General features: G+C 46.3%; 3 protein-coding genes across 4 annotated transcripts; 1 reads left to right on the top strand and 2 right to left on the bottom strand.

Annotated features, from left to right (window-relative positions):
- Nucleotides 1-6,906: 6,906 nt before the first annotated feature.
- Nucleotides 6,907-10,701, bottom strand: LOC148072602 (kelch repeat and BTB domain-containing protein 13-like). Its single transcript, XM_087797657.1, has 4 exons — nt 10,657-10,701; nt 9,217-9,342; nt 9,086-9,107; nt 6,907-8,195 (listed from the first exon to the last, which is right to left on the bottom strand). The coding sequence occupies exons 1-4, from the start codon at nt 10,699-10,701 to the stop codon at nt 6,907-6,909; spliced, it is 1,482 nt and encodes a 493-aa protein (XP_087653783.1).
- A 3,755-nt stretch (nt 10,702-14,456) lies between these two features.
- Nucleotides 14,457-18,931, bottom strand: LOC148072601 (uncharacterized). 2 transcript variants are annotated; one of them, XM_087797428.1, is made up of 3 exons: nt 18,872-18,931; nt 16,589-18,717; nt 14,457-14,620 (listed from the first exon to the last, which is right to left on the bottom strand). In XM_087797428.1, the coding sequence occupies exons 2-3, from the start codon at nt 18,291-18,293 to the stop codon at nt 14,589-14,591; spliced, it is 1,737 nt and encodes a 578-aa protein (XP_087653554.1). In that variant the 5' UTR covers nt 18,294-18,717; nt 18,872-18,931; the 3' UTR covers nt 14,457-14,588. The 2 variants fall into 2 exon arrangements, with proteins under 2 accessions (XP_087653554.1, XP_087653553.1); XM_087797427.1 differs by lacking the exon at nt 14,457-14,620 and having other exon boundaries at nt 15,415-18,717.
- A 295-nt stretch (nt 18,932-19,226) lies between these two features.
- LOC148072600 (serine/threonine-protein kinase pim-3-like) lies at nt 19,227-25,536 on the top strand. Its single transcript, XM_087796946.1, has 6 exons — nt 19,227-19,407; nt 19,695-19,798; nt 20,811-20,861; nt 20,961-21,321; nt 21,533-21,709; nt 24,368-25,536. The coding sequence occupies exons 1-6, from the start codon at nt 19,347-19,349 to the stop codon at nt 24,520-24,522; spliced, it is 909 nt and encodes a 302-aa protein (XP_087653072.1). The 5' UTR covers nt 19,227-19,346; the 3' UTR covers nt 24,523-25,536.
- The last annotated feature ends 459 nt before the right edge of the window (nt 25,537-25,995 follow it).

Below are 25,995 nucleotides of genomic sequence, written 5' to 3'. Positions count from 1 at the left end.
ATGACCACAGAACCAGGGGTAGGTGACGATCCCAGTCCTTTTGATGTTCACTCGTCAAGATAGCAAGCTGAGTGGCAAGAGTGCGATTAAATCGCTCCACCAAACCGTCGCTCTGTGGGTGGAGCGGTGTGGTCCTTGTCTTCCTCACCCCCAGCCGTCTGCAGACCTCCTGGAACACCCGGGACTCAAAGTTTCGCCCTTGGTCACTGTGGAGCTCGTCAGGAACTCCAAACCGAGCTAACATCTCGTCCACCAACTTCTCTGCTGTTGTGATGGCACTTTGATCTGGTACTGCGTATGCCTCTGGCCACTTGGTGAAATAATCCATGGCCACCAAGACATAGCGATTGCCAGAGTCCGACACCGGAAAGGGACCAAGAATGTCCACTCCAACTCTCTCCATCGGAGCCCCTGCCAAGTACTGTTGGAGTGGGGCATGGGACCGCTGTGTTGGCTCCTTCTGGGCAGTGCAGGCATCACAGCAGTGGACATAAAGCTCCACATCTCGTCTGCATCCTGGCCAGTAGAACCGGCTCCGAAGGCGATGTAGGGTCTTTGTATTTCCATAGTGTCCTGCCCCCACCGAGCCGTGGACAAGTTGAAGAACTTTGGGCCGGAGAGCCTTGGGCACCATGAGCTGCAGGAGGTCTCTTCCGGTACATCACACCAGTGTGGACCTCGAAGTTGCCCCATTGGTAGTGGTATGCCTTCGTCTCGGGTCCTAAAGCCGACACCTCCGACCACGTTGTCCGGCCTCCAACGCAACCTTCACCGGCCTGTTGTTGCTTCAGCTCTGGAAGTGTAAGTTCCAACCCATCCTCTTCCCCGCTGCTGGCGCACACCGATATCACCCTTTGTGCCACATGGTCCCGTTCTTCCTGTCGGCAACAGTACCGACACTCAGCTTCAGCACAGGGGCGACGTGAGAGGGCATCAGCATTTCCATGGAGCTTTCCTGCCCGGTGTTTGATCTCAAAGTCAAAACCTTGGAGCGTTTCCAGCCATCGAGCCACTTGACCTTCAGGGTTCTTGAAACTCAAGAGCCAGGTGAGAGAAGCATGGTCAGTTCGAAGAAGGAAGTGATTACCTTGCTTGGCCGGAATTGACGCAGGGCCAGGACCACGGCCAGCTGAATGTTTTGCCCTTATCTGTGAGACGATGGAGTGGGCTGGCAATGGAGGCAAAACCCTGGATGAACCGTCGGTAGTACGAAGCCAGACCCAAGAAGCTTCGCAACTGACTGACATTTGCAGGGGTAGGCCAATCACGAACTGCAGCTATCTTTTCTGGGTTGGTGGCGAACCCACGGGTACTGACAATGTGGCCAAGGAACTCAGTCTCTCTGGTCAGCAGATGACACTTTGCAGGGTTCAACCATAACCCAGCCTGACGTATAGCCGTGAAAACCTCACCTAGGTTAGCCAGGGCTCTGTCGAAGTCAGCGGCATGCACCAGCAGATCATCCAGGTACACCACACAGCGGTCACAGGGCACGTTAGCCAGAACTCTCTCCATCAGTCGCTCGAACGTAGCAGGTGCATTGCAGAGTCCAAAAGGCATAACCCGGAATTGCCACAGTCCTTGTCCAATGGTGAAGGCTGTCTTTGGTCTTGCCTCCGGGGCCAATTCCACCTGCCAGTATCCACTGCGGAGGTCAAGGGAGCTGAACCAACTGGACCCAGCAATGTTGTCAAGCGCATCATCAATGCGAGGAAGAGAATACGAGTCTTTCTTGGTGACTGCATTCAGGCGCCGATAGTCCACGCAGAACCTCCAAGTACCGTTCTTCTTCTTGACCAAGACAACGGGGGCTGCCCATCTGATGGTTCAATTACTCCAGCATTGCACATCTCCTGGATCTTTTCAACTGCGACCTTCCGTTTGGAGAGGGCTAACCGATGGGGGCATAGACGTATGGGTTGAGCGTTACCAGTCTCAATAGCGTGCTGGACAAGTCCAGTCTGCCTACAGTCCTCATCCCTGGCAGCAAAAATTTCTTTATAATCATCAAGCAGACATTTCAACTGCTGGCCTTGCTGAGGTTCCATGCCGTCACTACTGCGCTGCCAAAGTTGGTGGATGGCTTCCGCAGTCTCTGCAGAGGAAGAAGCTGGTAGGGTTGGTGCTAATGCCGGTTGTGGAGCACAAGATCTTGGCATCTCTCGAACTGCTGCTGTCATCCTCCGATGATCAGGCTGTGCCTTCTCCTCCCTACTAGACTTGAGCTCCACTTATTCCCTAAAATATAAAACTTTTCTCCAGTTACTGACATCAATTGGGTGTTGGTTGGGGCCCACATTTCGGAAACTCGGCTATTTGCCTCAAGGAGGGTGCCTGGACGGACCAAGGAGATGGTGGACCCAGTGTCCACCAAGGCTTGACATGGCTGACCATCCAGTTGGCAGTACAGGTACAATCCTTGTGTATGTCCACAACGTCCAACCAATGTCCATCTGCCTTGGAGGGAAAGTGGATTTTGGAGTGGGCAGTCCCTCATTGCGCCACTCCACTGCAGTTTCCCACCACCCTGGTAATAGGGGTCGGAGCAGGGCAATCTCTTGCGAAGTGGCCGAGCTGGTCACACCGAAGGCATCGATCTGTCGGACGGGGTCGTCGTCTGGGTCGTGGCGGCACTGAGGACAGACGGACCTCCTCAACATCTTCATCATAGTCCAACATCCTGACCTGCGCCCGTGGACCAGGAGCCCTTGGTGGTGTATGTTGAGCAGTGAAGATCCCTTGTGCTCGTTCAGCTTCCCTCAGCGCCTCGGTTAGGGACACAGGCATGGAGAGACGAACATGCTGTCGTAGTTTTTCTGGTGCCAGCCCTCGTAGAAAAGCGTGGAGTGCTAGTTCTTCTTGGGATGTAGCATTGAAATGCGGATAGCCTTGCCGGGCATACTGCTGCACGTCAGCGGCGAAGGTGCCCAAATTCTCCCCTTCTTGTAGATGGCGACTAGTCAGCTGCTCTCTGTCTCTGAAGTGCGGTGGTCAGGTTATGGAAGTCGAGGGTTTCCACTGGGGCTAGGTCTAGAAGCACTTGTGTCGCCTTTCCTTCCAAAGCCAGAGCCAAATAGGTCACAGCTTCAGCATTGCTCCACCCATTATGCCGCACTGTTAGTTGCACCTGTGCCAGGTATGGCGCAAGTGGTACCAGTCCATTGTACTTGGGCAGCTTAACCGTTGGCTTGTGTGGAGGCGGACTCATCTGTATCATTGTGTCCGGGCCATCATCTGCATGTAGTCTTGTTCTTTCCGCCAACAGGTGACACCTGCCAGGCTGCTCCTCTGCTCCAACCCGCTCTTCTGGTGGATCCAATCTTCGATCCGCCGGTGGCCAGGTCCTCCCTACCCCCAGGGGGCAGTGCGCAGGCGGCTCCTCTTCTCCGGTCTTCTCTTACAGTAGAGGGCGATGTTTCCGTATGGCAGTTGCTCCATCAGGTCTGCCTTTCATCAGAAGCCGGTGTAGGTACAAATTCTGTCCCCCCTACAAATTTTGTCCCCCCCCTTCCTACGTGATGACGTCCCACGGGGCATATGCGAACGTCTCTTTAAAATATGTTTTATGGGTTAAAGAAATGTCAACAGCAGGTTTACATGATACTTTTTACCACACATAAAATATTTATATTGACAAAAAGACGATCTTCGTCAACATAATCACTTTCCATTCTTTCATCTCGACACATGTGACTTTGACACCAACGGAAGTGTCCGCGCTACATGTGACGAAGCTGCTGATTGACTGAAGCCGTTTTACTAATAATAAATTAAATACATTATACAAATGGAAAGAATACAAATAAAATGACTCATTCAATAAAGTGGGCATATGTACATTTAATAATTGATTTAAAATAAAAAAAATCGAAATGAAACCTAATCATTACTGTACAGTTGTGCGTTATTATTTAGGTTTCGATTTCTTTAAATCAATTAAGTCATTGAGTCATTTTATATGTATTTGTTCCATTTAAAAAAATCGAAACCTAAATAATAACTGAGGTGTTTCTGATCCGAACTACAGGCAAGTTATTGAAAGGGGAATATTCTAAAAAAAAAAATATTTGAAAAGCGAATTATTTTGGAACTCGAATGATTTTTATTTCATTGTACAGTTGTGCTTTATTAGCAGTAAAACAGCTTCAGCCAATCAGCGGCTTCGTCACATGTAGCGCGGACACTTCAGTTGGTCTCAAAGTCACGTGTGTCGTCAGACCAGGAAATGAAAGAACGGAAAGGGATTATGTTGACGAAGATCGTCTTTTTGTTAATATAAATGTTTTATGTGGTAAAAAGTATCATGTAAACGTTCGGTTGACGTTTCTTTAACCCATAAAAAATATTTTAAAGAGACTTTCGCATATGCCGTGTGTGACGTCATCAGGTAGGAAGTGGGGGGGACAAAATTTGTACCTACACCGGGCTCCTCCAGCCACATGGCGGGCGATCAGAAGGCATCTTTGGCGTCGCCCTCTTCTCCACCAGTGGAGGGCGGTTTTGGGGCTGGAGCCCAAGATTTAGCTCAATTGCTCGCTCAAGTTCATAGAGTTCTCTGTCCATTGTTCAAGAGAAACCCCACTTCTGACACCAATGTGGCGAGCTTCAGTGAGCGTCAGGCAAAGAGAACAAGGGTGTCTTGTCCACACTGCCACAGACAGGTGACTTTAATTAGCAGTACCCGAACGCTTGTGTAACATGTAAAACATGGTGAGAGAGACTAATTCTCCCACACCTCTCAGTCATGGTGCCGAATTTGAGGACCCATAATGCACCAGTCGCTACAGTAGTAAGTCCCTCATCATAATAACAAGGTTATATTTTTATAAAGTTCTCCCCCGTCTGACATTTCGACGAATCTCGAGGTTACAACAGTGGAGACCATTTTGATGTAATAAAAGTCAAAACGTACCATAAAATGTAATGTTCATTTAAACAACGAGATGTGTTGCCTTCATATTTATGTCGAGATCTGCTCCATGAACTTGCCCTAAATGTCATGCTTGCAGTGTTGATGATATCAGTCGAGAACACTTCTACTTTTTTCTCTCTTTATATTTAAATTTTGTTCAAGTGTTTTTTCCCCCTTTAAAAAGGCTCCGTCGCAGCTCACTTACGACCTCTAGTGGTAACCTGCTGACATTGACCGAGGAGAAATAGATCTGTCACCTTTGTGATCTGGAGAAGGCATTCGACCAGGTCCCCTTGCCGAGCTCCATGGGGGGAGTATGGGGTATCTGAAACCTCGTCAAGGACTTTATGATTTCTGTACAAATGGAGTCCAAACTTGGTCCCCATAACTGGTCTGAAGTAGGCCTCGTTTCTGCTGAGGGTTGGACTCCATCAGGGCTGCCCTTTGTTGATTCTGATCACAAGTTTTATCAACAGTTCTCGAGATGCATTCAGGGCATTAAGGGGCTCCGGTTTGGTAACCTTCGGATTGGATTACTGCTTTTTGCCGATGACGTGTTCAGGTTGGTCTCATCAGACCGGGACCTTCAGCTCTCGCTTGAAAGGTTCACAACCAAGTGTTCAGTGGCAGGGATGAGAATCAGCACACACAAATCTGAGTACATGGTTCTTGGGTTGGGGATGAGATCCCAGCATCGGAAGTTATGCAGATGCCGCACTGATCCGTAGTGATAAAGAGGCAAAAGCTCTATAGATACCAGTCAATCTACATCCCTGGGAACGCCTTGGGGTCCTCCTTGGGGTAGAGCTGGATAATGTAGCTAGGGCGAGTCTGGGCCTCCCTGCTGAAGCTGCTGCCCCGCGACCCGAACCTGGATAAGCCGAGGACAATAAAACGAAAACAAAACCTTTGTGCCCATGTGCACAATTGTTTATGGCTTTTACCACCTACATGGATCAGTTATCAGTTTTTATGATTAACAACATCATCACCAGTGTCTGCTAAATAGGGAAGATGATCACTTTTAAAAGATGCTGTAAATGTTGTGTATCTCTTCTAGTGGTGAACATGAAACATGGAGCAATATTGCCGCATTATGTGCGCAAGCCAATAAAAAACAGCATAAAAGTAAGACAGAAAGAGAGGATAAAGAGAGAGGTTTTGCACAAGAACATGAAGTGGAAGAGGAACAGGGGTTGAGTCATAATCATGTTTGAGATATAGAGTGTTTAATCATCATCATTTTCATTCCATGGTTTTTATAAGGTTACAAACAAAAGTGTTAATAAAATGCAATTTTATCTTTTTTCTTTATTTGTGTCATTGATTTTATAAAATAAATATATACCGTTTATTTACATATATTGGAAAATGTCTACATAGGTAAAGAAACATGTTTTTTTTAACCTGTGATATGTTTATTATGCATCTTTTTACCGATATCACAACAGAAAGTACAGAAATGATGCCCAAGCATAGGAAACAGATATTTAGGTTGCAGAGGTATGACCTTCATCCTTCATTCGTTTGCATGCCGACATTTCGCTGCATTATTTTGATACAAGTTATTAATGAAATATGAAATATTGTCATTGTGTTATGTAGTTCACAATAAATGCTGACTGCCGTTGATAAACGTTTATGTTATTCATTTGAAATTGTTAAAAACCGTCATAATGAACGCAAACATCTGCATTTATGCGTTAATAAGGTTGATAAAAGCAATTTTTGAGTGGATTGGGAGTTAAACTACTATGCCACACATTAAAATGAATCAAATTGACTTTTATTATGTTAATTAATTAATTAGTTAAACATGAACTCTGCAGATTTTAATCAAAAACCTATGGATGGCATTGGAAGTGCAAGCTGGATCAAGGTTTATGGACACACTACTTGGATCATTCAGTAGGTGAGTAGACTCTTGAAAGAACTCAGAACGTCTGCCCTTGAATCTGTTTAGCTAATATTAAAACTCTGTCTTCCAAAAACTCTCATTTTGGAAGACAAAGTAAAAACGTCCACAGAGATCCACTTCGAGGAAAACCCTTCATCTGTTTCCTGGTCTTCCAGGTTTTGCCTTCCACTCTATATTCCAGTGTCAGGCTCCTGTTGACAGTGAGCACAGAGTCACATCTCACCACGGCAGTAAAAAGGGCCCCCTTACTGTTGGCAAAGTGTCCAGGAAGTGACGTCCACTGCTCCGTGCTTAAATTATAACAATCAATCATGCATCTTAAAAAGTCATCTGAAGGACCATTTCTTATCACGTAAAGGTTATCCCTGTGCCCCACGATGCAATGACCATAACTCTGGCGTCTGATTAGCTTTGTAACAAGTCGCCATTCATCTGCACATGAGACATACTCGAAAATTTCTGTCGTCTCCGTTGGCCTCCACAAACAGACAAAGATCCTGCTCAAAGTTTTGGTACAAGCTGCTGCTGCAGCTGGTCTTGGTAAGTGGGCGGCAAATGCCCACTCTCCAGCCTTAATGTCATACACTTCTACAGATGACATCATGTTACGCTCGTACTCTCCACCGATGGCATACAGGTGACCATTAACTCCTACGAGGCTGAAATTATAGCGCAGCTGAGAAGGAGTTGCAATTTCATTCCAGGTGTTGCGATCAACAGAGTAGCAAAAACAAGAACGCACGACTTCTTTGTGAACTCCGTGGACACCACAGATGATGTAGAGATTGTTTTCAAAGACGGTGACGCCAGACATGAAGGTGCTGGCGTCCAGTGGGAGATCGGTCAACATCTTCCATTCATCCATACTTTCGTTAAGGTAGCAGACTGTCCTGGAAGCTGCATGGAAAGTTTCACCGGAGCCACAGGTGACGTGAGCGCCTACAGCCACCAGAACACTCGGGCTCAAAGCCTCCACAAACAAAACAAGCTCCGGTGGCAAGTTGATCTTAACTTCCTCCTGTAGATCAGGGTACATGTCACGGATGAAGTGTGCCGCAGCGTGGTAGAGATCCGTTAGGCCAAAAATAGCCGCCGTGTGAAACATGAGAAGGCAGTTGTCCGAGTCAATGATGTCAATTAGGTACTTACTGAGTATTGCTACCTGAAGATAGGCAGCACATTCAATTGCCTGTACAATGTTGTCTTCATTGATCTCAGGGGGTTTACCTAGTAGAACATCCAACATGAAGCGAAAACCTCCTGCATTCAAACCACTGAGGTGGATTTCTTCCTGGTAGCATTCCTTCATTCCAGAGCGATATAGAGCTTGGAAAAACTCACAATTCAGAATGAGAAGGACCTTTTCTTCGCAGAAATTGGTGTCTTCAACCACTACAGTCAACTTAGCTGTTTGGAAATGTGAGGCTGCTGTGTATAAATTCCTTCTGTCAACCTCACAGCTGTCCAAGTCCTTTAACTCCCACATTTTGTCCGACATCAGCATACCCCGTGCAAATGTAATCTAGAATTTCAAAGTTTTTGAAAGGTACTAGGAGAGCCGGCAAACTGCTTCTCTCTTCAGCTGCCTGCTAGCAGCTATTAAAATAGATGTTGCTATTTATATAACAAAACAAATGACCTCACATACACAGTCAAATTCACAGTTGGCCCGACTTTTAAAACTCACTCCTGTACTTTTAAAACATCTCATCTCTCTCAATTACATGTTAAAGTTTTATTATCTTTATATGGATTATATGGTTTGTAATATTCTAATTGTTTATTGAGGGACAACTGAAATCTTACATATATATATATACATATATATATATACATATATATATATATATATATATATACATATATATATGTATATATATATGTATATATATATATATACCACCATATAACACTCTCAGGACAGCGCACTGAAAAAAGAGAGCATGTGTCTCGTCTTTTATTGCCAAATGAACTTCTTCTTGAAGAAGTATGAGGGGGCCACTATACGGTTCTCCCACTGCCAACTCCTGCCCTCAAAATTTGAGCCTATCGAGTGTAGCACACAGGAGGGACATGTGTTTCGAAAGTGACATCAGTTGGATCGAAATCCTTTATGCCCTATTGAAGAGTCATGGCAGTCATATGGTCACCAAATCCGAAGGCACAGCTGGAAAATCAGACCTACCCAAGCCGTCTAGTCCACCCAGACAACATAGTGATACCTGTTCAGTAAACCACAGGCTGCCTACCTCCACCAGCCTCAAACACCTCCCGCTGCTACACTGTCGGATATGAATGGGACCAAAACAAACAAAGCGTGTCGTGTGGGCGTCCTCCCACTCTAGAGGAACACCACAGATACACATTATTCCACTTCAATCTTGACCTCACTTGGCAGAAGTCTTTCTTCCCACCAGGCCAGGAGCTTTCTGGCAGTGAAGTGGTGCAGGTACCTCCAGCGGTTTATAGAGCAAAGGCGATGCATCCTGTTGGGCGGCGAATTCGTTGTGTGCTTCAAGGATTAGCAGGAGATCAGTTAGAGAGCAGAGAACTATGATGTTGTGTCGAGTCTGAGAAAGTTTTAGAAACCTTGTTGGGCTAAATGCTACACCTGTACATTTTAAATTGGCTTCAAGTCTGCCAGTAAACCAAATAACTTTGCTTCAATTCATAACCATTTTGTCACATTAAGATATGGCATTATATCTTTGTTTGGTCTGTGTTTTCACTTTTGTTCGGAAGAGGAAGCACTAAAAGTATTTGAAAAGGATTGTCAAACCTTTGAGGTCTCTTTTTTGGTCTGCTCATCACACTTTTTAACATTTAAACCTCCTCTCATGAAGGTCGTAAGAAAAGATACTGTTGTCTATCTATTGATTTCAACTGTTGGGTTTTATAAAGTTACAGTATCTCTGTCACTAAAATATTGTGCCGTTAGCTATGAATATTATTTATATACATTATATTTCTGGGAACATATTACAAAAGTAATGTAAAAGTGCTGTAACACATTATAATTTAAAGACATCAATCTTGCAATGTTACTTTAAAATGACTAATACATCATTTATTACTATTTCAAGTATTGTGTACTAACACTGATGTAATTCATAATATGATTACATATGATATGTAATGCCTAACACTGATATGTAATTCTGCTTTCAGAAGCAGGGACAGGGAAGCCATGAGGTCAGCACAGCAGGAGGTGAAGCGATGCTTGAGGGAGGCAAAGGACACCTACAGGAGGAGGTTGGAGGAGAAGCTGAGTCGAGAAGAAATGAGAGAGGTCTGGGATGGTGTTAAAACCATCACTGGACACAAGACCAAGGCCTCTCTGACTGCAGTGGACACGGTGGAGGAGGCAAATGGACTAAACAACTTTTTCAACAGGTTTGAACAGGTCACCTTACCCTCACTGCTGCCCGCCTCAGGACCTGCCCCACCTTCTTGTGCCCCCCCTAGCTCCACACAACCACTTCCCAGCTTCACCTCACTCCAGGTACAGGATGTACTTCGGAGGATTCGTCCAGAGAAGGCTGCTGGTCCTGACAAGGTGTCTGCTCGACTGCTAAAGACCTGCGCTGCTGAACTAGCTGAGCCACTCCAGCATGTCTTCAACCTCAGTCTATGGCTGGGGAAAGCACCAACTCTATGGAAGACTTCCTGTATTGTTCCAGTCCCAAAAAAGATCAGACCGAGCGTGCTGAACGTTTACAGACCGGTGGCACTGACTTCGCAGCTGATGAAGACACTGGAGCGGCTGGTCCTCAAACATCTTAGGCCACAAGTCCAGCACGCGCAAGACCCCCTGAAGTTTGCCTACCGGCCAGCAGTTGGTGTAGAAGGTGCCATCCTTCACTTCCTGCATCGGACCTACTCCCACCTGGGATGCATCAGGGACAACAGCGAAGACGAGTATAGGAGTCTGATACGTTACTTTGTGGACTGGAGTGAGAGGAACCACTTGCAGCTGAACACCTCAAAGACCAAGGAGCTGGTCTTGGACTTCGGGAGGTCCAGGACAAAGCCACGTCCAGTGTCCATCAGAGGCGACAAGGTGGAGATAGTTCACAACTATAAGTTCCTCGGTGTGTGGCAGGACAGTAAACTGGTCCTGCAACACAGACCATGTATATAAGAGAGTTCAGAGTAGACTGTACTTTCTGAGGAGGCTTCGATCATTTAATATCTGCAAGAAGCTCCTTTGCATATTCTACCAGTCTGTGGGGGCCAGTGTCCTGTTCTGTGCTGTGGTGTGTTGGGGTGGGAATGTGTCCAAGAGGAGTGTCAACAGGTTGGACAGGTTGATCAGGAGGGCTGGAAATACTACATGAAATAGTGCGTGAAGAAACACTCCTCAATGTCGAATTATTTCTTTAATGACAGAGATGAAGGAGCCCTACAATGATACAAACAATTGCAGTATAAGCAAATCGTAATGACTCTTAAATGTGAACATACAACATAACATGAATCATCACATGTTACAGCATTACTCATATTATGCAGTTGTTGTATTCATTTAGTTATAAAACATTAAACATTCGACTTACATGAATTAGGCTGAACAGCACGATCAAACCAACTTGACATGAACATGTGCGTCGACAAATATATCCGGTTCCTGACTGAGCCGGTCATAGCAAATCCTACATTGCCCCCTAGTGGCCAGTGATAAATCCTCCATCCCCCCCCCAGTCCGGAAATCTATGGGATAGGTTAACGGACTCAGAGTTCTATCCAATGGCCAGTCTCAGGCTCGTAGTGCCGGGGGGGGCTTCCTCGCTCGGCATGGACGTGAGGGCTGGGGTGATGGGGGAGCGGGCAGTGATGCCTGTGACGGCACGGGCGGCGCGACATCCATAGAGGCGGGGTCACCATGAGGCTCAAGGTCAGGGGGCCGGGCCACAACTGGGGCCATGCCCTGGGGTCCGTCCTCTGGCAGCAGAGACCATTCCTGGGGCGTTGCAGGGCACAGATTGACAGGTGAGGTTTCACGCCCAGGCACCGAGGGCATTGGCGGCACAGGTGGCCGCTGTTGGGTATAGGGGGAGGCCGGAGTATAGGCACGGAGGAATTGCCGATTGACAGGTGAGGTCTCACGCCCAGGCACCGAGGGCATTGGCGGCACAGGTGGCCGCTGTTGGGTGTAGGGGGAGGCCGGAGTATAGGCACGGAGGAATCGCCGATTGACAGGTGAGGTCTCACGCCCAGGCACCGAGGGCATTGGTGGCACAGGTGGCCGCTGTTGGGTGTAGGGGGAGGCCGGAGTATAGGCACGGAGGAATCGCCGATTGCGCAAAGTTAGCCGACCTGACCCATCAACCCTTATACGGTATTGATCGTGGCCCAGCGACTCCACCTCCACCCCTGACCTGTCCCACTTGCGTGGGCTCGGGCCCAGCTGATTCTGGAGGAATACTGTCTCACCAAGTTTCAGCGGGAGGAGAGGCCTAGTGTGAGCCCTCAGAGACTCGGTGGTGCGTGAAATCCGGGTCCGTAGAGCATCTTCTTTTGCCGCCCATGCCTGGCGCCAAAGCGGCCGGACATGTGGGTTTGAGAACTTTTCCAGTCTATTGACGAAAGAAAGTGAAGTGGAGTGGGCGGCCGAAAATAATCTTTGCTGGTGAGAGGTTGCAGTCAGGGTCAGGTGTGTTGCGCAGCTGCAACATCGCACGCAGGAAGCGGTCATGATCAAGGCTGCCGGTCGGGCCAGTGTTGGATACTAGAAGGCGCTTGGCAGACTTCACAGCAACTTCCGCCCTGCCATTCGACTGTGGAAAGCCAACGACACACGGTGCTTGACGTGCCATAGCCGGAGAAAGTCTGACGTGCGGCCAGCCATAAACTCCGGGCCGCCGTCGCTTGAGAGTTCCTCTGGTACACCAAAGGTCGCAAAGAATGAACGGAGGTGGCGAACCAGACCAGCTGATCCTCCGGTGTCAGTGCCTGCTGAGGAGCTCAGGACCTCCACCCAGCCTGAGAGTCGGTCTCCCATGACCCAGTAGTGGCGACCCCCATAGTCAAAGAAGTCAGCAAACACCGCCTCGAATGGGGTGGACGGAGGTGAGGATGGCAGGGGGGGCGTGGCTGCTTGCGACGGGGCATTGCGGTTGCAGTCTGCACAACCAGTCCTGGTGGCCAGAATGTCCCTTGCCATCCCGGGCCAGTAAACTATGGCACGAGCACGGTGCTCCATCGCTGAGGTGCCCTGGTGGGCGGCGTGGAGATGCTCGAGAACTCTGCGACGGAGGGACAGCGGGATCACAACGCGGTCGTTGTATAGCAGGACCCCATCCTGTGCGTAGACAGACTCGCAGACCGATGAGATGCTGGCTAAAGCCGGGTCGGTAACGTCAATCCTACCCTCATGCTCGATGAGGTAAAGGAGGCGGGGAGGCACGCGTCTGCTGCTGTCTCTTGAGCGAGGAGGGGCCATGAGATGGCGCCAAGGTCCTGTGCATCTTCACGGATGGAGGCCATGAGTGCTGACTCTGTGTTATCAGCCACACTCTGTGAGCCCAGAAAGAGCCCGTTTGCTGAGCCTGAGGGAGAAGGGTGTCTTGAGGTTGCGTCAGCGGCGTGATTGCTCACACCAGGCAGGTGCACAATGTCGAAACGCCACGGGAGAGTGCGTTGCTTGAGTCTGAACAGGCGAGAGTTCGTAATCTCATCGAGTGTGCGGTCACCGAAGATCTTCACCAGAGGCTTGTGATCGGTAACCACAACGAGGTTGTCACATCCCTGGGTGAAGTATTTCGTCTGCTCAAGGCCCCAGGCGACAGCTAGCGCCTCTCCTTCGATGGCTGCATAGCGTTGCTCTGCCGAGGACAGGAAACGTGACCCGGCGAGGGTGATCCTCCATCCACCTGGGCAGCAGTCCGGTATGCCAGAGGCGCAGCCGCAATGCTGTTGGAGAAGGAAGTAACCAATTCCGCGCCTCGACCAGTCGGGGCAGAGGCACGTGCGTCTCTGCATGTCGTAGATCTCCACACCCTCATGGATGGCCTCAACTATGGCCTGCTAGATGACTGGAAGGCTTCCTCTAGTTCAGGAGACCAGGAGAACATGCATCGAGGGCTGAGGAAAGGCTTGAACGGCGCCATCCTGTCACGTAAGCTGGGCGTAGTTGGCCACCTGGTTCACTAGGCCGAACCAGCTCCTGATATCTGTTGTGGAGTCTGGAGCGGGGAAAACCCGGATGGCGTCCAGGTATTTCGGGAGTGGCTCGATGGTGGTGTCCGAGACCCTGAAACCAGCAAAGTCAACATCCTTCTCTGCGAACTGGAACTTGTCTGAGTTCAATTCAATTCAATTCAATTTTATTTAAAGTTTCTTATCATAACAAAGTTATCTCAAGACACTATACAGTTGAAATAAGACTACAGTTGATTAAGGAAAAATAGATCCCAGCAATTCAACAAAGAGCAAGAAACAAAACACTGTACAGTGAGCTGTACAGTGAGCAATGGCGAGGAAAACTTCCTTTTAGAAGGCAGAAACCTCGAGCGGAACCCGACTCATTGTTGACGGCCTGCCGCTTTGACCGGCTGGGAGGAAGGATGGGGGGATAGACAGATGGATAAGGAGAGGAGTGAGGGAGGATATAGTGAGAGAAAAGAGGAGAATGTAGGAGGGTCCATGGGGGTGCTGCAGAGAACTTGGGATCTGATGACGTGGTGAAGATCCTGGATCAGCAGCAGCTCTGGAGGTGGATCCCTGGATCAGCAACAGCTCTGGAGGTGGATCCCTGGATCAGCAGCAGCTCTGGAGGTGGATCCCTGGGGCTCCGGGAGAGAAATAAAAAGGTGTGGGTTTGGGACAAATGTAGACAATACACAGGTATACAGACTCCGGTGACGGGTGAAGATATATAGAAGGGAGAGGGGGGGGGGGGTTGAAATAGCCAGGCCAGAGGGCACATACCTAGCACAGCAGATCCAGACACAGGGGCCCAAGCCGCGGCAGGAACCCGCGGGAGACCAGGACCCGGCAGGCGAGATAACCACCAGAGCCGACCCCAAACACCAGCGAGAAGGCGGACCACCACCGGGGGCGCGAGAGGGCGAGCACTAGGCGAGGACGACCGAGGAAGCAGAGAGGGGGAGGCACCAGGCGCAGGCACCGGGGCAGAGGGGCAGGCACCGGGGCAGAGGGGCAGCCAGAAGAACCAGTCAGGGGAGGTGGTAGAGGACCACAGCCACCGCTGCAGCAGACACCCACCCCAAGACAGGCCCCCCACCACAGACCAGGCGAAGCCATCGGGGCCGGAAGGTCATCCAGAACACCCGGCCAGCCCCAGCCCCGACGGCTCACCCGCCGACCCCGTCGGCGGGACCAGCAACCCCCCAGCCCCAGCACCGCCTCCAGCGCAACCCCCCATCGAACCACCCCAGCCACCCCCGCCAGCACCCGCCCCCACGCACCATCAAAAACCCCCCGGGAGCGGGCCACCCCCCCGCCGGCGCACGGGGCCATCGCGGCACCAGCGGTGATCACCACCAGGCCCAAGGCACCCACAGGCCCCACCCGCCGGACCCCCACACCCGAACCGGCCAAGCCAGAACGGCCCCGGCGAGAAAAGAAGGATATACAGAGCTCGGTGTCTAAAACTAAAACTAAAACTCCTCCAGCATTCTCAGCCTATAGCAGCTAAGATAAACCGTTTTGTTAGTTATGACAGCTAGAGATAAACAGTCAAGTTAATTATAGGCTTTATCGAAAAGTAAGGTTTTAAGATTATTTTTAAACATAGAGAGGGTGTCTGCCCTCCGGACAGAAGCCGGTAGTTTGTTCCACAGTAGAGGGGCTTGAAAACTAAAGGCCCTGGCTCCGAATCTACATTTAGAGATTTGTGGTATAACTAGTAGATCAGAGTTTAGGGATCGTAAGGTCCTTGAGGGTTGGTAAGTTTGGATTAAATCTTTAATGTATGTTGGTGCTAGACCATGTAAGGCTTTATAGGTTAGGAGAAGGATTTTAAATTGTATTCTAAATTCTACAGGAAGCCAATGTAGGGAAGACAGTACAGGGGAAATGTGTTCGCGCCTCTTAGTCTTAGTCAGGACACGAGCTGCAGAGTTCTGAATGAGCTGAAGAGTTCTGAGAGACTTTTTAGAACAGCCTGACAGAAGAGAGTTACAATAGTCCAGCCTGGAGGTAACAAAAGCATGGATGAGCTTCTCAGCAGCATCTAAAGGAAGGAAATGCCTAATTTTTGAAATGTTACGAAGGTGGAAATAAGCAGTCCGTGAGATTTGTTTTATGTGTGAGTTAAATGATAAGTCCTCGTCAAAGCATACACCCAGATTCTTTACAGTGGTGCTAGTAGCAGGAGCAAGTCCATTTTGTAAAGCTAGATCATTAGTTAATAATTGTCTGAGATGTTGCGGACCAACTAGTAAAACCTCAGTATTTTCCGAGTTCAGTAGGAGGAAGTTTTTGGTCATCCATGACTTGATATCTGTGATACAGGACTGTAATTGTGTTGTGAATTCTTTCATCTGGCTTCAACACGATGCATGACCTACCGACACGTGTGAGAAAGTCAATAGTCCTCCACCAGTGTTATTCAAGGTCAATGTCATAGTGAATGGTGTCATCGACACACCGTTTCTTGCGTTCGTAGTCAGAGAGGACAGCATCAAAACGGCGATTGTAGCCGTCCCCTTAAGACAGGAAGCCCTGAGGTGCCCTGGTGTAGCGCCAGCGGCCAAAGGGTGTAATGAAGGTGGTCAGGTGACGATCAGACTTACGCAAAGGCACACTATGATAGCCATTCCAGGCATCAGTAACCGTTTTCCAAGTGTCCTTCGGGATGCGACGGGAGAGATGGAATGGGGATTCAGTGGCAAACGTCTCACGTTGACAGAACTTGTTGAGGGGTGAGAGGTCCACTGTCCTGCGGGGGGAGCCGTCATGCTTCCGATTGACTACCATGCGATGGCACCATGTCGCGGGTTCACCATAAGGCACGTGTTCAATAACGCCAAGGGCCTTGTCACGGAGGAGGTCATCGTGGACTCTCTGCTGCCAGTGTAGGGGTACGTTGGCTGCGGTGTGGCATGCTTTAGGCGTGGCTGCTGGGTCTACATGTATTTCAATATGTGGCCCCTCCATACAAGGCAAGGCCTGATGGGGACAGGTGTTGAACGTAGACGAGGCGTACCTGTCGAGCAGCCATTTCCTCATACGGCTGTTGTTCTCCGGTGTGCATGGAAATGGCAGTACCGTAGGCCGTGGTGGTCGCGCCGTACGCTGGGGACATGAGCACTGGACAACCTCAGGACTATCAAGGCCCCTGCCACTACTGCCAGTGGAGCGAGTAGCGTTGACCGACAAGGGTGTAGTAGGTGTGCTGAGGATGTCCGGGCAGTTCTCATATCCAGGCCCTCTTCTGCCATCTGTTGATGGGAAGCTTCTAAGCAAGAGGCCGAGGCAGAGTAGTGACTCATAGGAGAGGTACATGGCGCGGACTGAGCTACTCACATACACCATGGAGCGGCAGCATGACGCCACGCCGCCGTCTGGGGGTGTCGACAGGTTGGCGAAGAAGGCTCCCTCAATGGCTATGGGGGAGCGGTTGGCAGCCGACAGACTGAGGTTAACGGGGCGTAGGACATCGCGTGAGAACCCACAGGACAGAAACTCTGACAGGGACCAGAGGTCTGACTGTGCACCAGTGTCAGCAATGGCGGATATGGTCACCCCAGCGTTCGAACCTCCGCCACTGGTGCTGCCTGGTACGCCCACCTCGTCCACTGAGATGGTAATTGACACACGGGGGTGGTCTCTCAGTCTGGCTCGCCTCCATTCGCCCCTGGAGAAGATGTGGTGTTCGAGCCTGATGGGCTTGGGTTTGTTGACACTACTATGTGTAGCCCGAGTGTGGCGTCGACTCCCACGATGATTACCAGAGCGAGCTCCAGCCATTGATGATATCTGGGAGATTTGCTCTGAGGCCATGGCAGCCTGCTGGCCTTCAGATGATGGTGGGGGCCGCCTCTTTCGCCGACGGGCTTTGTAACAGTCAATACAGACCTGGTGAGGCCTAGAATTCCATCCTCGAGATCCCTCTGTGAAGACTTTAAAGGCGCTGTTACAGTCTGGGCAAGAGGCCTGTTTGGCCTTGTCCACTGGGGCTGTAGCCTGTGCGGGGCTCATCGGTGGGTCCTTCTTCAAGTGCCGGAATGAGGACATGGCTGATAGAGTGGGTGACGGGAGAGCATTGCGAGCCATTTCTTTGTTTTCGACAAGTGCAATCACCTCGTTCACAAGTTTCCACAGGATATCAGGTGTGCCTAGTGTTTCACGGCGTATGTCTGAATCATAAATTCCATTAAGTATGACGTCACGTATGATGTGGTCAGTATATTCCACGTTCTGATGCAGCTGAAGCAGTTCAGTGCGCAGGACACATGTGGCTACTGGAATGACTGCTAGCGAGCGCATGGCGGCCATCAAATCTGCCAATGACAGCGGTGGTATGTGGATCCGCTTTCAACAGGCTGTCTCCGAGTCCAGGCCCAGCACACTGAAACAGTTGGAAAGTAGCCTGCGTGTCGCCTATGCCCGAGCCAGTGCGAAAGACATCCCAACGCCGGGTAAACACGTTCCATTCCTCTATTGATTCACCGATGTCAACTTTAGGACGATCAAGTTTTGGGCCTCGAGGTGTTGGGGCTTGGGCTGGCATGGCTGTGGCCGGCGGGTTTTGATGGGCAAGTCCATGATTTGTTAGCAGGGCTATGGCGACGGCTTCAGACACATTTTCGGTCACAAAAGTGCATCCGGGGACAGAGCATTCAACGACAACCATGGCTCCTTCATGAAGAAACACTCCTCAATGTCGAATTATTTATTTAATGACAGAGATGAAGGAGCCCTACAATGATACAAACAATTGCAGTATAAGCAAATCGTAATGACTCTTAAATGTGAACATACAACATAACATGAATCATCACATGTTACAGCATTACTCATATTATGCAGTTGTTGTATTCATTTAGTTATAAAACATTAAACATTCGACTTACATGAATTAGGCTGAACAGCACGATCAAACCAACTTGACATGAACATGTGCGTCGACAAATATATCCGGTTCCCGACTGAGCCGGTCATAGCAAATCCTACATTGCCCCCTAGTGGCCAGTGATAAATCCTCCAGTGCGCACATGTTTAACATTTACATTGTGTTTCCAACTTCAAAGTAATCATAACGCATTATAACGGACTTTCATGTACATTTCGTGTACTCTTCTATTGCCTTCATTTTATACGCTTTAGGATTTGATCTCCTATGATGTTGGCGGAAGGATATGTGTGTGCCGTGTGTTTAAGGGGGGGTGGAAATAGACCGCTGAAGTAGCGCGCTGCCTGCTGCTACAACGGCTTCTCAGTTTCAATGATCCGCGTCTATTTAACATACCTGCTCGAGGAAAACCTTTTTTCTCTACTTGGAACTTCCCAGTGAATCGTTGGTATATCCTGGCAGAAACCTTGGGCAGCATGCTGCTCTCCTTGTCCAGTCTGGGGTCCAGCGTGGATGTGCCGGCGAAGCTTCACCAAGGTGGGCGACAAACTACCTTTGAAAGGCTTATTGAAAAGGAAATATTTCGAATGAATTATGTTTTGACAATGTTTTAAGAGTTTTATAATTCATCAAGTCGCTTTTACATCCAGTGTGCTGGTTGTGTGTGTCTGTTATTGTGGACATGTGCCTTTGTTATTGTTTTTGTTCCATTGACGAGCGTCAGCCGCCATTTTTAAACGGCTCCCGCCTGAACCTCTCAAGTCTAAAAGTGCTTATGTTTTATTTTTCTTTTGTTTGTGTGGGGGTTCGGGACACGGCTAAAGTGGACAAAGCACCGTTTGAAGATCTATACAGACTGGGCTCGGTTCTTGGCAGTGGAGGATTCGGGACGGTTTACTCTGCGGTCCGCGTGGCCGACAACACGCCGGTGAGACGCGCTTTGTTTTGGATGGAGCACGTGGTGCGTAGTAACGCGCTCTCTTTGGACTCACCATCCGAGTCAGAGCTCGCAAATATTTCACATCAAATGAACGTGCTTGACCTTTTAGTGATTGTTTATGCCAATGGAATCCACAAGTCATTATCCCACGCAAACACTGATAACTTAAATTAAAACATAACTTAACTTTTAGGTCACGCTTGTCCTCCAGAGAGACCTTCTCTCACTAAAAAATATATTAACCAATGATTGTCATTTATTTACACTGCAGATCCTACTTATATGGTGATCTGTAAGATTAAGATTTTTATATATTTTAAAGAGTTTTGTGTACCCAATTTCCTAAAGGTGATCTCCAGAGGAAATTAATTAAGTCTATAGATCTATCTAAAATTATTATTATTATTATTATTTTTCTTTTCTTACACCCTTTGCTCTGACATCAGCAGTGCGCCTTTTTAGTAAGATGTATTGACCATATTATCTTTTGTGCCTTTTATTATTAATCATTAAGAATGGATTGAGATTTATAACAGATGAATGTAAGATAATAGCAATGTATGGATCCCCACCAGAGGATAAATATTTTGTCTAGCAGCAATAACAAATCCATCAATACAAACATCCAAAGAAGCATGTAAAAACAATAAAATAAATACAATGAATACATATAAAAAGACATAAATAAATAATAATAAAAAATTGTCAACAAAAGGTAAAAGTACATGTCAAGCATGAGGGAGAAATCTATCAAGAGTAAAAAATAAACTGAATGGCAATGCTTATTTGCAGACTTTAACTTAAATAGTATATGATGGTGTCTGATACTGATACAAATCTTGTTTCTTATCTTATACTTATTATACAAATAACTCATAACGCATTACAACACAAATTAATTGGATGCCGCTAATCTGCAGATTGTTAAAACTTAAAAGACGAATGTATTGTCTATTAATGTTTAAATCAAATTGATGTGCTGACATCTTGTTTTTTAAAGGTGGCAGTCAAGCATGTGAGCAAGGACAGAGTCACAGATTGGGGATCCTTGGTGAGACACCTTTGATAATTATATCCTCTAAATTAGACATTTAAAAGGATGTGCAATGTTATGTTTTAACCTGTACCCAAAAATATCTTTCCTTTTCAGTCTGGTGTGGCAGTTCCCTTGGAGATCATGTTGTTAAAAAAAGTTGAAGCATTTTGTGGCGTGGTTCATCTGCTGGATTGGTGGGAGCTTGCTGACAGCTGGCTGATCGTGATGGAGCGACCTGAGTCAGGGCAGGACTTGTTTGATTATATAACGGAGCATGGCGCACTGGAGGAGTCCGTAGCATGCAGCTTCTTCCAACAAGTCTTGGAGGCTGTTAGTCACTGTTACACCTGTGGCGTCGTTCACCGAGATATCAAGGACGAGAACCTTCTGTTGGACTTGAGGACTGGACAGATTAAACTTATTGACTTTGGCTCTGGTGCTCTTCTAAAAGAAGGACCTTACACAGACTTTGATGGTGAGTCTGAACTTTTAAGGCTTGATCGAAATAGGTCGTCTCAACACTTTTGAAACAGATTTCTTGTTCTATTTAGTTTTGTAACACTGCTATTAAGACATGTTTGTTGTATTGCCTTTTTTTGAATATGCTGTATGTAACCTCTAGAGGCACGGTATTGAGATCACACACTGTTTACACTAAAACCACTTCACTTTCTTCCTCTCTCCAGGTACAAGAGTTTACAGTCCACCAGAGTGGATACAGTTCCAACAGTATAACGGTCGTGATGCTACTGTTTGGTCGCTGGGTGTGCTTCTGTATGACATGGTGTGCGGTGATATCCCATTTGAACATGACGAGGATATATTGCGGGGCGAGGTTTTCTTCAGAAACAATATCTCTACAGGTGAGGCATTGTTACCTGACAGGTTCAGATGTGAAATCCACCCATGCTGTTATTTAGTAGAAATGTTTCTTCTTGGCTGTGATTGGAATCCTTAAGCTCCATGCAAGTAATGCAGGAATTCATCTTTCATGCTTTTTAGGCAATTCCTTAAAAAGTGATCAGCACATTTATGACATACCTCATTTACTCAAAATTCCTTTCAAGTGGACAATAGAAAGCATGGACAAAGTGTTTTTACCAAATGACTGACAAATATTAAATAGTAAGTAACTAATGGTTATTTCTAGAGCCCCTTTCTAGTCCAGATGTAACAAGTGTATCACTCGAAACTGCTCAGCTGTTTCTGTCGTCAGTTTACCTTTGACTCAAGCTCCCAAAATGGCTGCGCCCATGTTGTTTACCTTTTACCGTTAGATACTGAACAGTTAAAATGTTAAAAAACAGTCAAGTTGGGCTGATTTTATTATGTTCATTCGACAACAACAATTACACTTCCAGTATTAACAAATCAAAAGCCATGGGCGGTCATGGCAAGTTTTTGCCCTAAAAATGGGTACAAGTGCTGTGGTTGCCATGGTGAAATTCAAACCCTGAAGATGTTTCTTGAAGGAGGCAGTAGACTCCATCAAACGGAGAGCGAGAGGATGATCGTTCCAACGCTTAGGAGCAACAGTCTGAAAGGATTTCTCTCCTCTGGATCAGAATCTGCTGATGGTTTCTGAACACGGTTCAGGACCAGACACCTCAGAGCCCGAGCAAAACAAGGGCTTAGGTTCAGGGATGAAGTCCAGGTTAAACAAGACAAGAGAATGATCACTCAGATGGACATCATGTACAGATACATTAGAAATGTCAAGGGCAAGAGTGAAAACTAAGTCTAAAGTGTGGCCTTTTTGGTGAATGGGTTGCTCAAAATTAAAGGTTTCAGTTAAAGGTTCTTTAGCAGAGCAAGATGTGATGTCATCAACATAAAGATTAAATTAAAGAATAAGAACAGATTCCATTTGAATAATGGAAGATAAAAAGTCCTTCAAGAACACTGGCGCAGGACCAGGCGGACGGTAGATTGAAGCATAATAGAAAGGTCTTGTAGAACCAACCAAGATCCGATCTTGCAATGTATCCGACCGACAGAGTAACAGATCTTTCGGAGAATCCGTGTCAATGAGAAACTGAGGAAAAAACGCTCAATCATCACTGTCTTGTGTGTAAAAGTCCTCCATTGACTCAATGTCTCATTGGTTACGAGGGTCTACCGGAGGACCATGCTTTTTAAGGGTTCCATCCGTCTGAAGCATGGTGTTTTCTTCCACTGCTATGCTAATAACACGCAAATATATGTGCCACTCAAGAAAAAACAACCAACCTCTCCTGTGTCTTGAATAAATCAAAGCCTGGATGGCCCTCAACTTTTTACATTTTAATGAAAGAAAATGGAAGTCATGGTGTTAAGACCCCATGGCTCCTGTTGATTTTGTCCCTTTGGCTCAATATATGAAGCCTACAATCTGTAACCTGGGTTTTAAGATGGACAGGCAAATGGGAGCAGTTGTGGAGTCCAGGTTTTTCCACCTGAGGAGGCTGGCGAAGGTTAAGTACTTTCTTGCACAACGGCACTTTGAAACAGTAATCTATGCTATCTATCCTTTATCAAAACTTGGCTGGATTACTGTAACGCACTCTATTTTGGAGTCAGCCAGTCATCCCTCGCTCGGCTCTAGTTAGTCCAAAATGCCGCTGCTCGGATTTTAACAGGGACACGTAAGAGGGAGCACATAAATCCTGTCCTGGCCTCCCTTCACTGGATTAATTGAGCACAATGCAACTTTTCTTTTCCTCAACAAAATACCTCCGTTTGCATGGTCATTAGACCTTGATGCACAGTTAATGCAAGATGTACAATTATAAAAATGTTTGTGTTCTAATCATTTTATAGATCTATTTATTTCAACCTGTCTTAATTGCTCTTTTACTGAGTTGGTTTTGTTTTCCAATGCAGCTGAAACGTGTACCAATCACAGTTGTATATGTATTTTAACATTTTTCTATTTTTCTAAGAGAATTATATTTCTGAGAAGCCTTTGAATAAAGGAAAATCAAGGAATTTGATTTGAATATTCTTGAAAAATGTAATCCTTGTAAATATATTATTTGTTCTATACACCCATTTCCCCCTGTTAATATACTAATCGGTCTCAGATCAAAAGGATGAAGAGCAGAAGATGCCTCACACCTATCTAAATGCCTGTGCATTTTAAGATTATTTGATTTGTTTTTAAATCTTTAAATGGCCTCACCCCGTCTTACCTTTCGGAGCTGCTCCACCATCTCTCTGTTGCTATCCTAGTGTTTTTTTTATTTTTATGTTCTTGTACAGCATTTGTTTTTCAACCACATTTGTTTGTGGTTTATGAATAAAGTTGAGTTTAGTTGAGGGAAAACATGAAACTTGATCAATGGAAAAACTATTGCTTTTGCAGCTTTTTATTTTTTTCTCCTACCTTGCCACAAACCTTTTAAGAGTGTCTGCATGCAACAAGGGTGTTTACACAAACACAAAGTGTAAAAACAATGTGTTGTCTGCAGAAAAAAATAGAATCCCAGATGATGTACAAATATAAAATGTTTTTTTTTGTTTTGTTTTTGTTTAATGCACAGAATGTCAGGAGCTGATAAACTGGTGTCTGGCCCAGCAACCCAGTTCCCGGCCAACATTGGAACAGATCTTCCTTCACCCCTGGGTCACCACAAATAACAAGAACCACCAAAGCAAAGCGGACGATGAGAGTTCCTCCACCCAGCAAAGCATCTGATTGCTTAACACATACCTCTTTCTTACTGAATTTCCGCTATTTTAATTACCTTTTGAGGTAATTTACGAGCCAGTACGATGAACATCACAATATTTTGTTATTTGACAGCACATCTTTGCACTACTCCATAGTTTGCTGTATTTGTTTTTGCGGTTGCTTCCTATTATTTAAGAATGAGTATTTCTATGCCTCACATCAAATGTGTTTTTTGTTCCTGCCAGAAGTGCCTACTTCTTGTATGCTGCAATATAGCATCTTTAAACAGTATGTTCCAAATGCTTGTAAGGTATCTTCAAGCCAACATTCTTTTATTTGTTTTGGTTGTGTTAAAGGTGTTTTTATTGCCTTATAACCCTTAATCACAGCTGATAAGCGCCAAAACCCTACCCTGGGTTTTACAATTACTCTGTAAATAAATGATCAGTATTTAATGTCTACGTAGAGAAGGATGCGATGTTCTCAGGTTTAACCTGCATTCTGAAAAGGCTAAGCTTTCGTTTGAAACAATCTAAAACATTTATGTATTGGAATTATTAGAGGAGCAACCAATTGGTTCATAATGTTTTTGTTGTTGTGACATTGTCGATAAGAATAGGTTCGTCTAGGGTCGTGTTTGTGTGGACTTCTCAGGTACTTCAGAACTGTTTCCTGTTATTAGGAGATTGAGCCAGATTAAATATATTTTTCTTTTACTACATTGAGCACAATGCAAATGTTCTTTTCCTCAACAAAATACCTCTGTTTGCATGGTCATTAGACCTTGATGCACAGTTAATGCAAGATGTACAATTATAAAAATGTTTGTGTTTTAATCATTTTATAGATCTATTTATTTCAACCTGTCTTAAATGTTCTTTCACTGAGCTTATTGTTTTGTTTTCAAATGCAGCTGAAACTTTGTATCAATCACAGTTGTTGATGTTTTGATGATTAACATGTTATTTTTCTTAGAGAGTTATATTTTTCTGAGAACCTTTTGAATAAAACAAAAATAAAAATTGAATTTGATTTGAATATTCCTCAACAATTTGCGAGTTTTCTCAGCAGTCTTGAATATTCAACTATAATGCTTGTTGTGGGGGCAGCAATTATCATATAGAGCAATACTTTATTTTAAAAAGATATACTTTTATTGTCATAAAGTGTAGCATAATAACAGTAACAATATGATTAATAAAAAGTGCCACGTCCAAGGATGGTTACAATGAACATTGACGATAAAGGGTTATAAAATTCTAGAGTCTTTACCATCATTACACAGCATTTCAAATGCACAATAATGAAACGTTAAGTAAAGTAAGTAAAGATAAGTAAAGGTTATTTGTAAGGCGCCTTTCCAGACCAGGGTCACAAAACTCTTTAACAATCAAAAACAATACACAACCAAAAGACATGATTTAAAAGGCCAAGACACATAAGACAAACACAGGAGTCCCAGAGAATCAGGGAAAAAACTGCACAAATAAGAATGTC

Source organism: Callionymus lyra, chromosome 8 (genome assembly GCF_982586985.1).
Source record: "Callionymus lyra chromosome 8, fCalLyr1.hap1.1, whole genome shotgun sequence".
NCBI classification, from domain to species: Eukaryota; Metazoa; Chordata; class Actinopteri; order Syngnathiformes; family Callionymidae; genus Callionymus; species Callionymus lyra.
The sequence above is the reverse complement of the archived record's forward strand: the minus strand, read 5'-3'. Positions and strand labels throughout refer to the sequence as shown.

Bases quoted from the DNA above. Each gene is read 5' to 3' on its own strand.
- LOC148072602 (XM_087797657.1), bottom strand. From the start codon at position 10,701: ATGCAGGAAGTGAAGGATGGCACCTTCTACACCAACTGCTGGCCG. The intron at 9,343-10,656 runs GTAGGCAAACTT...TAATCCTTGAAG, and splicing joins TCTACACCAACTGCTGGCCG to CACACAACGAATTCGCCGCC. The intron at 9,108-9,216 runs GTCAAGATTGAA...CCGACAGTGTAG, and splicing joins AAAGACTTCTGCCAAGTGAG to CAGCGGGAGGTGTTTGAGGC.
- LOC148072601 (XM_087797427.1), bottom strand. From the start codon at position 18,293: ATGGCCGCCATGCGCTCGCTAGCAGTCATTCCAGTAGCCACATGTGTC.
- LOC148072600 (XM_087796946.1), top strand. From the start codon at position 19,347: ATGCTGCTCTCCTTGTCCAGTCTGGGGTCCAGCGTGGATGTGCCGGCG. The intron at 19,408-19,694 runs GTGGGCGACAAA...ACACGGCTAAAG, and splicing joins GCCGGCGAAGCTTCACCAAG to TGGACAAAGCACCGTTTGAA. The intron at 19,799-20,810 runs GTGAGACGCGCT...TGTTTTTTAAAG, and splicing joins GCGTGGCCGACAACACGCCG to GTGGCAGTCAAGCATGTGAG.